Here is a 16,288-nt window from a genome sequence, read left to right as displayed (position 1 = left end):
GGATGAGAAGGGAAACTATTAAAAATGAGTCAAAATTTAAAAATCATTTTGACTGCCTGTAATACAGATCTTTTCCTCCTTTCTAAAGAGAGATGCACAATTTTCTGTCATTCCCTGACTTTCCCTGTACAGTGACCATTTTTTGGTACTGTTTAAAAACTGACAAACTCTGGATCTGTTTATGGCATTCTGCCCCCCCCACACCCCTGAAAATTCTCTAAGAATAGGCAAGAGAGATGGACACCAGATGAGGGTCTCTAGGATTTTTCTAGACCTTTGTCACAGTTCCTAGTATGCGTGTGTTCACACGCACCCCTTCCCTTTCCCCTCACTTTCCTCTTGTTCCCTCCCTACTGTCCCCCCTAACTATAAAAGTTAGGGGTGTGATAGGTTCATTTGTCAGCAGCAAAGTTTGAGAATGCATTTAAAAACAGGTACATTAGAGGGAACACATTGGATAGAAGGGAGAGTCTTGTTTATGTTCAACAAATAACTTATATTTAGAATCTTCCTTCAGTTTTTCCTTTGAAATTCTGTATTCTCATTTCACTTGAATGACTCGGCATAGAGCATTTAAAAGTAGATCAAACAGAACTCTATAAATATGTCGAGTTCTTTTGGGCATTTTTCCCAAATCAGCCTTGCTGGAGCAAAGCAAAGCAATGTGCTTTATGGATCAGATTTTCTCTTCTGAACATCCAGACTGCCTCCCCAGGGAGATGATGGCCTTTGCTGGGGGAGTCTGGTCAGGGACACAGGAACACTTTGGAGAAGTGTCCCCTGGGTATGCTCTGCTTTGGGTCGGGTCATTTGGATTAAGGGGCATGCTGCAAGACCAAAACCAACCCCTGGGACCAGGCTACGGAAAGGAAGAAACCAGAAGGCCATTTATATGCACCGCTGACTTTTGTTTTTCAGTGTGGCTCCTTTATCTCACTCGGATGGGAAGGGAAGCCTGGTGAAAAGAATACTGGTTGGACTGGTATAAATAATTAACAAAGCTGCCTGTTAACATATTCATGAATATAAAGACAAATGGAAAAAAGGGAGGGAGTCACAGGGCAGCAAACCTTTCAGTAAAGTAGGTCTGTCCCCATCATTCCAACTTTACGCGTGAAAAATCTAGGCAGAGAGCCATGAAGAAGGCCACACGAGACGGCCATAGTGCCGGGTCCACGGGCTCTTTCGACTGTTTGTGCTGTGGATGCTCTCCGGGTGCTTTAATGCTACAGCGTGGACCACATGCCCATGAGCTGTATGATCAGAACTTGCGCCTCCTTTCAAAAACCAATTCCTACCTCGTTTTTATAAGACGGTGGACGTGGAGGACATCATGGTTGGAGGAGTTCTTCATGCCCATGGTACCAAAGTTACAGATGTGGCTTCTAAGAAAATATCACGTGACCTTGTCAACATTGAAAATATCCATGTGCTGCTTCTCTTTGCAGAAACTCAGCTAATGGAATGGATGGCCCTTTCTGCCGCAGTTTTAAACCTTTTTATTTATGGCACACATAAACTAATGGCTTCAGAGTCTAACACCCTCTTTAAAGAAGCCACTGAGGGCCGTCTTAAACTCAGTCAATTAACACATGACCAAAACAATTGAGTTTCTACTACCAGCATAATACAGAAAGGCAGTGATTTTCAACTGGTGTGCTGCAAGAATTTTAAAACATGCGATTCCTCACTATTTAGTCAGGGGCACTGACCTCTTTTCCCTTAGATTGTCAAATTTAAAAATGACAACAGTTGATACAACAATAGCCATCTGATGTGAATGAATCAAAACTATACCTGTTTTTTGTCAGATCGGCAAAAATATATTTTTGGTGTGCCGCAGAATTTTAGTAAATAGTTTATGTGTGCTATAAATAAAAAAAGGTTGAAAATCGCTGACTTAATGTATTACAGATACCTTTTACATGTCGATACACACAGAGCTGCTTGCTCTATTTAAAGCCTCTTTAGTTTCCCACATGATTGATGTAGCCCTTCCCTCTCAGAGTCCAGTCAGGATGTTTCCTGTGTAGATCTTTGTGCATGTATGCGCTTGCTATTAGAAAAAGTGCTGCTGAACATTCTTATACATATAGCTTTGCCTACTTTAAACAGATCTCCTCTCCCAAGGACATTTTTTCATTGGTTCTGGAGAGAAAAAGAGAGAGAAACATCGGTGTGAGAAACACTGACTGGTTGCCTTCTCTTACACTCCCCGACCGGGGTTGAACCCACAACCTAGGTATGTGCCCTGATCTTGTGACCTCTCAGTCTATGGGACGACACTCTAACCAACCGAGCCACGCCGGCCAAAGCTTCTGTCTTTTAAAAGGTTTAAATTTAAAATCAAATATACAGAATTTCTTGTTCACATATATGTAGCTCTTCCCTATGGATAACTGCCAGTGGGCCATAAACTTGGAAGACAAGAGCTGTAAGACATATGTTGTTTAGTTATCACAGATGCTTCAGACCACTGTGTTGGCTGAGTGAGGTGCCTCCAACACAGTGGCAGGACTGCAGGGGGCACCGCTTTCCCCTCCCTATAGCTGCAACAATGCAAGGTGGCGTTGGCCTCGTTCTCCTTTACACTGTGGTAAAATACACGTAATGTAAAATTTACCATTTTAACCATTTTGGCATTGGCTTTGATGTACACATTGGTGGGTGCCCTGTGTAACATCAGGTTGCGGCTTTAACTCTTTCCCTCCACCTTTCCTGTCCTGATGCCCCTCTGACCGACGGCAAGTTTGTGTTCACAAAACCCATGACCCACAGATAGAATGTGGAATAGGTACTCATTAGTTCGTTCATCCATCCATTTAGATCAAAAACAAGTAAAAGAGGGACATTGGCTCCCAAAGTGGGCAATAGACACACATCAGCTTCAGATGACACTGTATATCCGCCTCTCCTTCCGTGCGTATATGATTCCTTCCACCGTGTTTTTCAGATGTCCTCTGTTTTTCATTGTCATCTGTTGGGTCATTTGCCGACTTCTAGACTCCCTCCCTTAAACTGTCCTGCATAACCCTGACACCAGGCCCTTCTCCCTACATTCTTGCCCTCCTAACATCTTGTCACTTCTCTGCCTAGGAACCTCCTCTGGTTCCTTATTTCCCATAAAATAAAGTCCTCATCTTTAGTATGACATCCAAAGTCCCCGTGAAATGCACTCCTAATCTGCCTTCCTGGTCTTATCTTGACTTGTTGGAAAAAGAGGGCTGCAGACCACAACTTCTTCAACTTGTGTGCCTCGGACAAGTTATCCAGCCTTTCTGTGCTCATCCATGAAGATGGGACCAGCACCCCTAACCTGGTGTGAGGCATTGAAGGAAAGCACGTAACGTGTGTAACATGGTTCTTGGCACATAGCAGACACCTAAGTCAGTTTCTTTCCTTTATCTTCAACAGGTTCAGTTGATTTTCCTTAGGTGACTTTTTACTTTACTTGTTTCCTCCTTACCATTCCCCCCTGACCCATGGCTCAGAGGTTCTAATAAATGGTTCCCTACTAGTTCTACATTTTACTCCTATATCCTGGTGGGACTTGGGAGCAGATGAGCACTGGCATAGCTATAGCCTATCTTCAGATGAACTTTGCCTTTGAAGTAGCTGGCAAATGGATTTACTGTTTTCTGCCATGCAGATATTTGCTATACACATCCCTAGGCTCATCTGCAGGGGACAGACAGTGCTGGTTAATGAAATACTGTACATTTCCACTGCAACAATCCAGCCATAACCAAGACTGGATGGTAAAGACCCATTAGTTCCTGTTTTGTTTTTTTTCCTGACATGCCATCAGCCTCTGAAGGATCCTTCGTCTTCCTTGAGTTACATTATATTGAAATAGGTTAACGAGTGGGAATTGTTCCAAGAAATGGTATGATACCGGGACCACAAGATGAGTAATTCAGCACCCAGAATCTATTAGTAAAATGGGTGATTCTCCTTATTTAGTTAGTTAAGTTTGTGTTGTTTTTCCACCCTGAATAGGAAACCTGGCCCCTTGCATAAGTTTTCCACTCAAGAATAGCTTCTTCAAGAAGCTGGAATGCCTGCCGCTCAGTAACTTGGGGAGTTGTTGCACCTCTAGCAGTTTTTACTGATAAAATGTAGGGGAGACCACTGACTTTTCCATCCTCCAACCCCCAGGAACACATTTCCAGAGCTGGAGACTGCTTAGTCCAACTCTTCCACAGGTCTGTGAAATAAAAATGTGCATTGCAGCATTCATCCAGGTTACACATTAGTGTAATATTGACAAATAAGTATGATTTTTTTCCCCTTTTGGTAGAAGCTAGATATAGGACCTGTATAGCATGGTCCTGGAAAAGTCCCACTTATTGTTGGAAAACAGATCTATCAAGATAGCGCTTGATCTTGTCTGTATGTTAGAATCACCTGGGGAGCTCTTAAATCCAGATGCCCAGGCCTCACCCCAGACCATGACATTAGAGTATCTAGGGGTGGGCCCAGGCATCTGTATTTTTATCCTCTCCTCCCAATTTTTATTTAGAAACATTTCAAATGAATAGAAAAGCTCTAACAATGTACACCTATCTAGATTCACCCATTGTTAGCATTTTGCCACATTTACTTGCCCCCCTCCCCGCCGCAGTATGTATATATGTGTCTGTGTGTATGTGTATGTATATATATAGGTATGTTTGTGTTCACACACACATTCCTTTTGTTTTTCCCTGAAGTTATTTGAAAGTAAGTGACAGGTCTCAGGACACTTTATCCCTAAATACTTCAGAACAAGGACATTGTCACATGTAACTGCAGTAGAACTGACACAGTCAGGAAATATAACATTAACTTAATGCTATTATCTAGTATTAGTTTGTATTTAAATTTCCCCAGTTTCCCCAATAATGTCCTTTATAATCTTTATTAAAAACCCTGAATCCATCTAAAGATTAAAGTATCTTTAGTTATTATATCTCTTTCCTGTTTTTAAATCTAGCCTTTTAAAAATCTTATGTGATACTGACTTAAAAAAGAAAATTTGAAAGCAAGGTCGATTTTTGTGAACTGTCCCTCAGTTTGGTATTTGTATAATTGCTTCCTCACAGTCACATTTACGTTCAGTATTTTGGGCCGGAACATTCTGAAGGTTATTAAGTTCTTCTCAGCACATCACAGAAGGAGGCACCTGATGTCAATTTATCCCATCATTGGCAACGTGAACTTTAAGGCTGTGACTGCCAGCTTTCTTCATTCTAAGGGGACCATTTTCCGTCTGTAATGAATAAATAATCTGTGGGGAGGTATTTTGAGACTCTAACTATCTTCATCCCTAAGAAGCTTTCACTCAGTGGTTTAGAAACCATTGATTCTTGCTAGAGTCAACTATTGCTGTGATGGTTATAAAATGTTGATAGTCTGTTTGTATTATTTCTATATTTATTAAGTTGACATTCTTTTGTAAAGAAGAGCTTACTCTTCTTGCCCCATACCTATCAAACCATATTCATCTCTCTGTCTAGCTATCAACCTAGCTACCTATTGAATGTGTCAGTATGCACTCATTAATTTTTTGAAATGAATAAATTATAATACATTCCCCAGTACGTGCTGTTAACTGTTCCAAATTTGACCTGTGGAAGCCCCATCAGGCTGATCCCAGTGTCCTTTTGAAATTACCCCTCAAGTGTTTGAGCACTTCATTAATTTTGGCATAATCACTTTGTATTTTCTTTGCCTCCACTCTGGAAGAAGCCCTTTTTGCTATGGAGACCTAGTTCCTGAGGAACTGCTATTTAGGAAGTCATCCATAGTTTTATGAAAGTTCCCCAGGTGATCAAGACCACCTGTTCCCACAAGGCACTTTCTAGTTGTCACCATTGCCATCCCTTGTCACCTGTAGTAGGTGGCACTAATTCATTGTTAAGGTTTAGATTTTTCTTGGGGAGTGCCACTTGGGGAGTCAGGTTTAAGTGCAGGTCCCTGGCCCCACCCCCAGAGAGTGCAGTTCTGTAGGTCTGCCCTACATGTGAACATTCTGCCACAAGGGATCCCCAGCCCGTGTCTGGAGGAAATGCCCAAAGTGACCTGATAATTAGGGTCTTCTGATTTTCCTCTTTGGTTTTATCAGTGCTTTCTCTGTTCCAAAATGCTGTCAGGATACTGCCGTGTTCCCTAGGCATGTGGTAAACATCCAGTTGATTAATTTAGCAGGTTTCTTGAAAATATAAAACCATTGACATGCTTATAGTTGTAGTCTTATTCTGTCTTGGGGAGGGGGTGTGGAATGCAAAAAAGGAAAATGACTGTGTGAGTATCGGAAGTTACCCGTTGACCCAAAGACTTGTTTCAACCACTGCACTATCTGTTATTTTTTTATGGCCATCAAATGACTTGGCCTAGTAAAGTTTTCACACATCGGAAGACCCCTTAGAAGGCTCTAAAATAGAGACGTGTGTGCTATTTCTGAAGCTGAGTCATGTCACCCTTTTCAGTTTCTGCTATTTCCTTTTTAGAGAATGTAAACGTGCTACATTTCCTCCCCATCCAACCAGCGTTATTTCATTAAAACATGGGCCCCAGTTCCCAGCAGCTAGCTGTAAGGAAACATTCCTGATTTGTGGGTTCTCACTTCCTGGTTTCACTTTTTAATGATGTGCCATGTTAGTCTAGCTAGTCCCTTCTGCGATCTCAAGACCTAGAGCCAAGAATTCTTCTTAAGAATGGTCAGGCATGAGAGGCAGTGTCTGTGGATTTGCGTCTCCTGACTTGAAATCCAAGGCCCTCCACTTTCTAGTTGTTAAGACCTCTGGTAAAGTACTTGGTCTCTATGTGCCCTCTCAATCTTCTTGTCTGTAAAAAGGGGTCAGTGATCTACCCCAGAGGTTCAATGTAATGATTAAATGTGGTAATGCATGCAAGGTGCTTAGTAGTCTCTGGCACACAGTAAGTGCTCAATAAATGTTAGCTGTCACTATTTTATTAAACAATGCTGGTCATGAGTAATTAAAGATGACTGTGAGGACTAGTGAGGGAGTTGAGGGTGTGCCTGTGTTCCTACATGTTCATACATGTATATTCTGTGGCCATCATACAATATGGCAATAAAATAGAGACATATCAAGTATGCTTGGGGAGTCTGCCTTATGCATACTATTTTGGTAAGCCATGTTGCATATACATTTGCATGTATGTCCATAAAACTTGTGTCCTTTATTTTCAATTATGCGTAAGGAGTTAAGTGGTCCTGCCTAGAAAACACATGCAGTGATAAAGGACCCTGCCAATGACCACGACAGGAAGGAAGAAAAACATGCCTTCTGTCCTCTTTCTGTATAGTTCCAATTTAGAGTTACATTGTTGCCCATAATCAGCAAATGTATTTACTTTTTTAAAGAAAACTTGTTTTCAAAAGCCAGGTTATTCCATAGGGGAAAAAGCCCATTGAAATGTGTTGAAACTTGAGTGCATGTGAACGGGGCTCTGGGCATGAGGTAACAGCTCTCACTTAGGGATTCCAGTCCATGGCCTTGGGAAAGTCTTTTTTTTTTTTTTCTTCTCTCCAGTTTATTACAGCTATTGAAAAGAGATGACATGGTCCTCTTCAAGGAAGGTCAAGACTGGCTAGGAAACCTCAATGAAGTGCCAGTAGAGGGCGAAATGGCAAATGACATCTCTAAGCTTCTCTACATTTAAGATAGTTGCAGGCGACTGAAATGGCAGTGTCTCCACATTAACGTCGTGTCCCCTCCGCCCCTCCCCCAACCTGAAGTGGGCTTTAGGTTGGGTAGAACTGGCAGACAAGGCTGAAGCAGTGATGTGCAGAAGCTGAGGCCTGGATGAGCAGCAGTAAAGGAGTTTGGCAGCTCTGTGTGGTGAGAAAGCCCTGGTCAACACCCAAGGCTGTGTTCCAAAGTGTTGCAGGAAGCAGTTAAGTGCAGATTGCAGAGAACTTGGGACAAGATGTGAGCCGAATTGGTTCTTCCAGCATTGAAGGGAGAGCTCTGAACTCAGGCCAGGGAGATGCTTCCCCTTACTAGCTTAGTGACCTTGGGTAAGTCACTGAGCCTCACTGTCTGTGTTTATAAAATGATTGTTCATTCTGGCTCCTTTCTGTTTTCCTGTGGACTCATGTAGTTGGCAGGATTTGATGAGGGTGGTGGGTATCAGAAATGCTTTAGAGAAGATCACAAGCTGTCCCAGTGACAGAGGGAATAACTCTTTCTGCCTGAGGTTACGTCAGGGGACCTTTACCAGAGCAACCTCTCGATACCCCCCAGTAAGGCCTCAGTTTTATTAATCCTGTGTTTTGGCCATGTACTTTATAGGACTTTATGCTACCAATTGAATAACCTTCTCAGAGGCTTTTAAAGAAATGTTGACAAGCCTGACAGAGTAAATGTGTCATTTTTCCTAATACCAGATAGGGCTTTATAGAAGAATGATGCAGAGATTTGGTTCTAGATAAATCTGAGTTTTGTTCCAGGTCTGGAACCTGATGGGGGTTAGTCTTTTTCTGAAGAATATATCACCCTCTCCTTTGCTATATGTGTAGTGTAGTGTTGGGTTAGATGCTACTTTTTTGTATGTTTTATCGATTATGCTGTTACAGTTGTCCCAATTTCTTTTCCTCTTGCTCCGCTCTACTCAGCAACCCTCCTCCCTCCAGCAGTCCCCCCGCCTTGATCCATGTCCATGGGTCGTGCATATAGTTCTTCTCAACATTCCCCCTGTCCGTTCTGCACCCTCCTACTATGCTTCTTAATTCCTGTACCATCTCCCTCCCTCTCCTCCCTCCCCCTCCCAGCTGACCTCCCCCCACATGTTACAGAGACTTTTGAACTTAGTCACAATCGGCTAACACTAGGTCTTTAGATGTTAAGTCAGTTCGCTCAGGACTTTCGTGACTTCTGTGGCTGTGAGTGTTGGGTTTCAGACATTTGTCTTGTTTTTGTTTGTTTTTTTGTTTTGTGTTCAGATTGTATCTGCAGAGTTTGCCTTTAACATAACATCCAGTAAATAAAGCTCTTAGAGATTTATAGTAGAACTTCATCTTAAGGGGTGAATATAGGGGCAGGGGAGTCACCAGGCACAAGTTATGAATGCCAAGATCACCCTATCGTCTAGACTCCCTTAGCAAGAACGAGAACTCTGTACCCTTTCTGATGCACAGCGCTTGATTGGTCTTCTGTTGTGTTGGAAGCTGTGGACTTGTGGTGGAGTTCTTGGTATTGGGGTACTATGCTTCCTGACTCACCACCGGGGAAAGCCAGTTGGAGTGGGCCATCAGTCCCTGGGAGAGCCAGGGCCTCGTTGGTCACCCTACTCTGCCTGCTGACAATGCATTTAGCACCTGGGAATTGGCCTGAGGGCTCAGTGTCTGTTCTCGTCAAGATCAGGAGGCTTGCAATTTTGTACAAAGGGGTGGAGTGTATTCTTGTAGTCACCAAAGACGTCATCAGACAAGTTATTGATTCTGAACTTCTGCCCTCTTCCCTCTGTTCAACTCTGTTCTTCCTTGGTGGGGTTCAGGCCGAGAAAAATGGAACAGAGAGAACTAGGCCACTGCCTTTGAAAAATATTGATCAGTGAGCACATCAGATGTAGCAGACCTTCCTCTTTGTATTCTGTCCTGCTGCGTGGGGCCTTAAAGTGGCCTGTGATCACTCCTGTGGGGATTTTCTTTCTCAGGAAAAAGATTAGTAAAGAAAAAAAAAATTCCTGTTGGCAGTGTCCAAAAATAATGTAAATGTTTCCTTGAAGTTGATGATCCCTTTGGTTTTCTAGGCCATGTGATGGCAGGAAGGAATGATATGAGGTGGTCAGCCTTGAGCGACAAACTTCTGAGCGATGCTGGTCTGGGTTCCTTTCTCTTGGTCTCCTGTGCCCAGCTTGGGCCTCCACTACTGTCCCTCTGTGTTTTCCCACCCGCTGTCACACACACCACATGCATGTTCTTTCTCCCCACAGTGCATGTGTGTGGTGTGGATAGTTGTGTCGGTACTTGAGCCGGCTCTTAAGTCAGGGAAGGCCTCCCAGTTGGGCCGCACTCGGTGAGATGCTATAACCTTGAGTGTCTGCTGGTCATGAAGTGTGGTCCTGGCTTTTATCTTGATTTGCCTGGGTTGGTTCTGTGTAAGCAGCCAGGGATCCTGCTAATGGATCCCCTGGGAACAGAGGGAAGAGGACAGAAGTGGATTTGTTGAACCCTGTGGGGCATTTGAAATGTCACCAAGAGCAGGCTGAAATCTAATCAGCCTTTGCTTATCAGGCCTGAGTTCCAGCTTGTTGAAAGGGTGATGATTAGTGAGAAAAAGGCCAGGACAGTTTATCTTTTCTTTTGCACATTGGGGAAAAAATTTCCTCTGCCTTGCTAGCATTAGAAGCAGACCATTCTTTTTATTCTACCACATCACAGCAGCTTTCGTTAAAAATCAACAGCAGCAAATACAAAGCCCCATCCATGGAAAACTGTTTAAGGCAACACTGTGCTCCAGCGCTTCGGGGTGGGGTTTTTCCTTTTGCACCAACGGATCTGTTTCTCATATCCATGCCTTTCTGACCCAGCAGCTTTTAAAAGACCAAGAAGCATTGCTCGGCTTTCTACTGCCTCTCTCTGAGGGACCAGGGCTACCGTGCCTCTAGCCATGTCCCCAAGAGCGTATTTGAGACGAGTCAGCTTAATTTGCCTGCATGCCTAGGAAGCCTTTGTTTAACGTCTAGTTTTGAGAGAAGAGCTGTATCTAAATATGTTGCTTTTCCCGTTCAGGCGAGCGACGGAGGCGCCGGTGCCAGGTGGCATTCAGCTACCTGCCCCAGAATGATGATGAGCTGGAGCTGAAAGTCGGTGACATCATAGAGGTGGTAGGAGAGGTAAGTGTGTCAGGTGGGTAGGTGTGGTAGCGTGAGGTTGGGGGGTATTGTCAGAACCCACCCAAGACTGGTTGGCCTTGCCTGTGGTGTTGGGTGTTAAAACTCAAAGAGACCATAGACATCATTTAGTTGACTCTCTTCTCAGAAGAAAAGGGGTTCCCAGAGAGGAAGGCCACCAAGTCCGCTGGGGCTGGGGGGTGGAGCAGATGCAGGGCCATTTAAAACCATTGCCTTTCTTACACAGCGTGCTAGGTGCCTCTGAAATTCTAACCCAGTGCCACAGCTTTTCTCCTCTACCTCAGTTGCTAGTAGACTCTGATTCTCCACAAGTGTCCCTGTCCTGTCTGTATTCATTGTGGGGGGGAGACCTAGTGAGTGCCAGGTGTGACAAGGGTCTTTACTAACTGGCCCATTGGCTCATCACAACCACTTTCTGTTGTGGATGAGGAATGAGGCTCAAGAGACTCTAGAAGGGGCAGGGTGCAGTGTTGAAGCCTGGCCCACCTGGCTGCTGGCCTTGCACTTCCCACTGCACCACTCCCCCTTGCTCCTGCTTTGTCTGCCTGCTCAGAGACAGCCCTGTTGGTGAAGTTTCCCTGCAGACAGTGGCATGGGCTTCTCAGGCTCCACCCCCTTGGGCCTGGGGGGGCCTAGGCTTCGGACTTAGAACCAGATCATTCTTTCTGATGGAACATATGTTATCTGTATATAGAAATACAGTTTTCTGGTTGCTTTGGTTTCCTGAATACCATTGGACCTTATAGAAACACATGATTTATCAAAAAGGAAGCTAGGAGTCAAGGAGGAGATTCAATGGACCACGATGTGCATAGGGCTGATGCTAGCAGCCGGATTTCCTGACTCTCTCATACAAACATAAGGTGGGCATGTGTCAAAGCTTTATTTAACTCATTAATGAGGGGATCTATAAGATGGTAAGGCCGGCTCAAAGAGAAGTGTGAAAGAGCGGAGTATTTATAATCACTGAATGAGAAAATACCTGATTGAGTTTGCTAAGTTAGATGCAAAACTATGTCATGTCCTACAGGGCAATAAAGGTGTAGCTTCTGAGGTCATCTTTTTTAAGGGCTACGTCACTTACATCTCTGCTGGTCAAAATGTGTTTTCATTGCTATGTGACAAGAATCATTTACATTGCTTTCAGCTTTCTACCAGTCAACATCCCTACAACAGAGTTGTAAACTAACCTCATGAACAGTGAATGAACAAGATACGTGTCCCTGGAGAATTCGTTAATAGGGTTTCCAGTGTGGTATTGGGAAGACATGCAGTAACCCCTTTGCCTATTGCCAAGTTTTAGATAATAATAATTTGTATTAATATGTCATTCATTCATTATTTTTTTATCCCTGGAGCCAAGCAGGATGCTTAGGAGATTTGTTCAAAGTTGAATGAATGAGAAATGGGCAACAGAATAGAGCACTTATGCCAATAGTAGAAAAACCAATTTCTTAAGACTGAAACCATGAAAGAAATTGCAGAGGAAAAAACAGTGTGACTAATTTTAAAAAAAGAGAGTCAAAATTTTGGTATGATTTGAAGTGAATTTAGTTAGACAAAGAGAACAGCAAACAGGAAAAAATTTGCACTAAGGGGAAGTTATATTTGTAGCATCTGAAAACACGTTACAAAGCTGCTGTAACAGTGATAAATGATAGACAGCTCTGCCATAAACACAGTCCCCCGAGGGGAAATTAAAATCTTAACCCTGAGAAAATATGCCACCCTGCTATTAATTAAGTAAATACAAATGAACACAATAATGGGTTCCTGCTTTTGAAAATTCTAAGAATTTTTAGTGGTTAGTCTGTTGGCAATGCTTAGAAGTGGTGACTTTGTATATTTTTATGAAGCTATTTAGCAAGGTATGTCAAGAGCTATAAAAATCTGAATTAATACACCTTGACCCAGTAATCTCACTCCTAGGAATTTATCCACAGAAAATGGTTAACAGAAAAAAAAAAAAAAAGTGAAACATGTTCATTGCAGCAGTGCCTGTCAGTGAAAACTAATCAAGAACGTGAATAGTTAAGTGAATTGTTATATTATCCAGCAAGAAGACTGTGAAGCCATTAGGATGGTAAACACAGAGGCCTTTAAATCTGTATTTATGATAATACTGTGCATTGTAATTATCTTATATTCTGCTAACCTGTGAGCTCTTTAACAGCAGGGATCTGGTTTTTATCTTTATATCCATGGTACCTGCAATAGTGCCTAAAAGCTAATATATACCTCAATAAAGTCTCGGCGAATAAATTAAATTAATAAATGGAATCACGAAATGATTTTTTTGCAAAATAAATGAACAGATTAGAACACACAATTGCATATATTAGGATATAGTCATATAAAATATATCCCCATGCACATGACCAATGACTAAAAGGGAACAAGAATTGAAAATGGTTCTGTCATAGATGATTTTCCTTTAATGTTGTAATAATGTTCTATGAAATAGGTATCAAGATAAGGGAAATTAGTAATAAGCTTCTGCGTCATACTGCCCACTCCCCACCTACCTGTTGGCTGTAGGGAAAGCAAGCTTGAATGGTTAAGGAAGAGTGATTGCAGGCCTATTTTTCTTCATCTAGATGATGCAGAACTTTACCACCACCTGCAATTCCAGTCTTCTTCCCACTCACCGCCAGCTCAATGCTAGACCTCATTCTGGGCTTTCTTCAAGTAGGAAAAAGGAAAAAGAGCTATGTAGCCTATGCTATTTATGTAGAACAAAACATAAAGGTTGGCCTTTTAATCCATAATTGAAAAATTATATCATCAAAATTTAATTCCCCTGTCGTTCCAATTTACTTGTAATATTGTGGATTTTTGGGCCACTCCCTTGTATAATATAAAATCTACCCCCTGGAGGCCCTGGCTGCTGTGGCACAGTGGATTGAGCGTTGGCCTGCGAACCAAGTGTCGCTGGTTCAAGTCCCAGTCAGGGCACATGACTAGGTTGCACGTCAGGTTCCCAGTTGGGGGCGCCAGTGACAGGCAACCACACAGTGATGTTTCTCTCCCTCTCTTTCTTCTTTCACCTCTCTCTAAACATAAAATAAACAAACAAACAAATAAATAAATAAGTTATTTTAAAAAAATCTACCCTTTTGTCTTATAAAGAATGTTGTATAAATGTCAATGGGTAGTCATTTCCTAATTCCACTGAAAACTAAAAAAACAATAAACAAAACCCCCAAATACACAAAAAACCCTTAAATCTTGGGGACCAATTGAGGTAAGACCATAGCAATAGATTTGCAATACTGTAAAATCAATTAATCTGTTTGGTCAATCAAAATATATTGTGTGTGTGTACATATATACATTTTATATGTTATATTCTTATTGGTTGGTTGATAGGTTGATTCTACTATATTGCAAAGCTGTACACACGCACAGATGCACATGATATGAAGCAACTGGAGTATGTAAATCTAAGGTCCTACAGTCGCCACCCCAATCTCTCTGTTGTCTTGTCCACACCTAATTTGCCATTTTTTAAAACCTTCAAATCATTACTGTTATCCCTTCACACCAGTAACTGTTTCTCCTCACACTTACATATTTTTGAGCCATTTAACCAAATTGTGGGCTAGCAGTGAGAATAGCGGGCTTAAGCACATTTGGGTAGACACAGCCCTGACCCTCATTGGGCAGGAGTCAACTACAGCCTTGAGTGCTCAGCCTGGATGCGCCTCTGCAGCATGGCTTAGAGCAGGAATGGAGAGCCCGTGGCAGTCCAGGGGTGGCAAGGTTGTAACAGGGTGGGGGGCCCTCCCCAAAAGTCCTCACAGCCCATGGCATTGGGGATGGGAGAAGAACATAGTACAGCTTTTAAGGTATTTTGCATATCTATGGCAGCTGGTAGCTACATAATAGCTATACTACTGCCCAGGTAAAAGGCCAGATGATACAGTTTAAGATACTTTGCATATCAGTGACAAGCTAATAGCCCAGCCTTTCCTGAAGGGAAGCTGTGCCGTGTATCCCTCAAGATACTTTTCATAACAATGAGGTATGGTGCTCCGGGTCAGCATTAAAATAAGGGAGGAGCCACATGGAAGGGGACAACACTGTCTGAAAGGATGGAAGGAGGTCCCGTGGTCCGCCATGAGAAGCACAATGGAAGGAATGTTAGATGGAGCAGCAGGTCGCGGCAGCCCTGTGGGAAGCGACAAGCAGCTGTGCAGTTTGTAGTCAGGATCTGGCCATGCAGCCTGGGCCAGCAGGAAGGCAGGCCCGCTGCTGCTTTGATCGTACCCGCTCCAGCTGACTCCAAAGCCACCAAGGGCTCTGCCTTGTAGATCCAGACACTATCTGGACTCTTGGAACTCGGGACATATGGAGAGGACACTCTTAGGCCTTGTGCCTTTTCTGGGCATCACCATGATCCAGTGTAACATGGCACAGGCTTTCCTGGACTGTTACAAGGAGGCTGAAGACAACATACCCCAGGTCCTGAAGGAAAGAGGTGACAGATAAGGAATGGGGAACTGTTGGGCTTGATTTTGGTTTATAGCCTTTTGGGGAGCAAGGGAAGTGCTGGGTCTCGTGGCAAAACAGGGCTCTGAGCAGAGGTGCTCCCATCCCACCTCCCCGAGGTTGGAATATTGTAAGTAAATCCTTGCTTTTCTCAACACTAATGGTCGGGTCGTACACCAAGGCGCCACGTGAACGGGCCCTGCTTTGCTCAGTAACAAGTGAAGTTGCCCAAGAAAGTCCTCACCATGCTTCTGTCTCCTGGCTGGAGAGCTGTGAGTGACTCTGCTCTCCTCAATAACATCATTGTGAACCTAAAGGAACAGGCTGGCCAGTTCAAAAGTAAAAGTAGCAGGCTGAATTCCTGGGTAGATATTCTTAAAGAGACTGTTTGTAAATGCACATTTGTGTCATTTTGTCCAGAGTGGAGCAGACTGATGAAAGCAGGTGAAGTTCTGATTATAAGAACAGATATGGCATATGGACTATGTTAACTGGAGAAACAGTATTTGAGGGCCTTTGGAGTTTCAAAACTGGCTTGTTCACCTATTGTTTTCTAAAAGGTCACTGAAGCCCCTTTGTTTTCCCATCTGTGTCATCTAGAGCCTGGGGCATGAGCCACTTCTCCTTTTGTGTTGGGTGAACTTGGTGTCAACCAGTCTGTCTTAGTCATGATCCAAAGTTTTTTTAGAGAGTCTCGCTTTTACTTGTTCTTTGTGGTTAGTTTTTGAGATAATTTCTCATTGGTCCCTAGTCAGGCTGGCCGGAGACCAGTGGCTTCAGTTTCAGACTTAAAGCCTAACTTGACCTCGTAGTTTGCAAAGAAGTAACTTGCACTTCCAAGAAAGTTACCCATTTTCCTTGTGCTCATAGTAGGAGATTTGGTTTTCTTATCTGGAACTAAATAGGCTGTTGAAACCCTTAAAAATTTGAA

The 16,288-nt window shown here is 43.1% G+C and overlaps 1 protein-coding gene across 4 annotated transcripts in view; it reads left to right on the top strand.

The window, feature by feature from the left end:
• SH3KBP1 (SH3 domain containing kinase binding protein 1) overlaps positions 1 to 16,288 on the top strand; it is a 318,770-nt gene that overhangs the window by 147,567 nt on the left and 154,915 nt on the right. For all 4 annotated transcript variants that reach the window (XM_090264196.1, XM_090264192.1, XM_090264195.1 and 1 more), the window contains one exon: positions 10,745 to 10,848. In XM_090264196.1, coding sequence (XP_090120322.1) covers positions 10,745 to 10,848 — 104 coding nt within the window. The remainder of the gene's footprint in view (positions 1 to 10,744; positions 10,849 to 16,288) is intronic.

This window comes from Furipterus horrens, unplaced genomic scaffold (assembly GCF_987537825.1).
Source record: "Furipterus horrens unplaced genomic scaffold, mFurHor1.1.pri manual_scaffold_17, whole genome shotgun sequence".
Taxonomy (NCBI): domain Eukaryota; kingdom Metazoa; phylum Chordata; class Mammalia; order Chiroptera; family Furipteridae; genus Furipterus; species Furipterus horrens.
The sequence above is the reverse complement of the archived record's forward strand: the minus strand, read 5'-3'. Positions and strand labels throughout refer to the sequence as shown.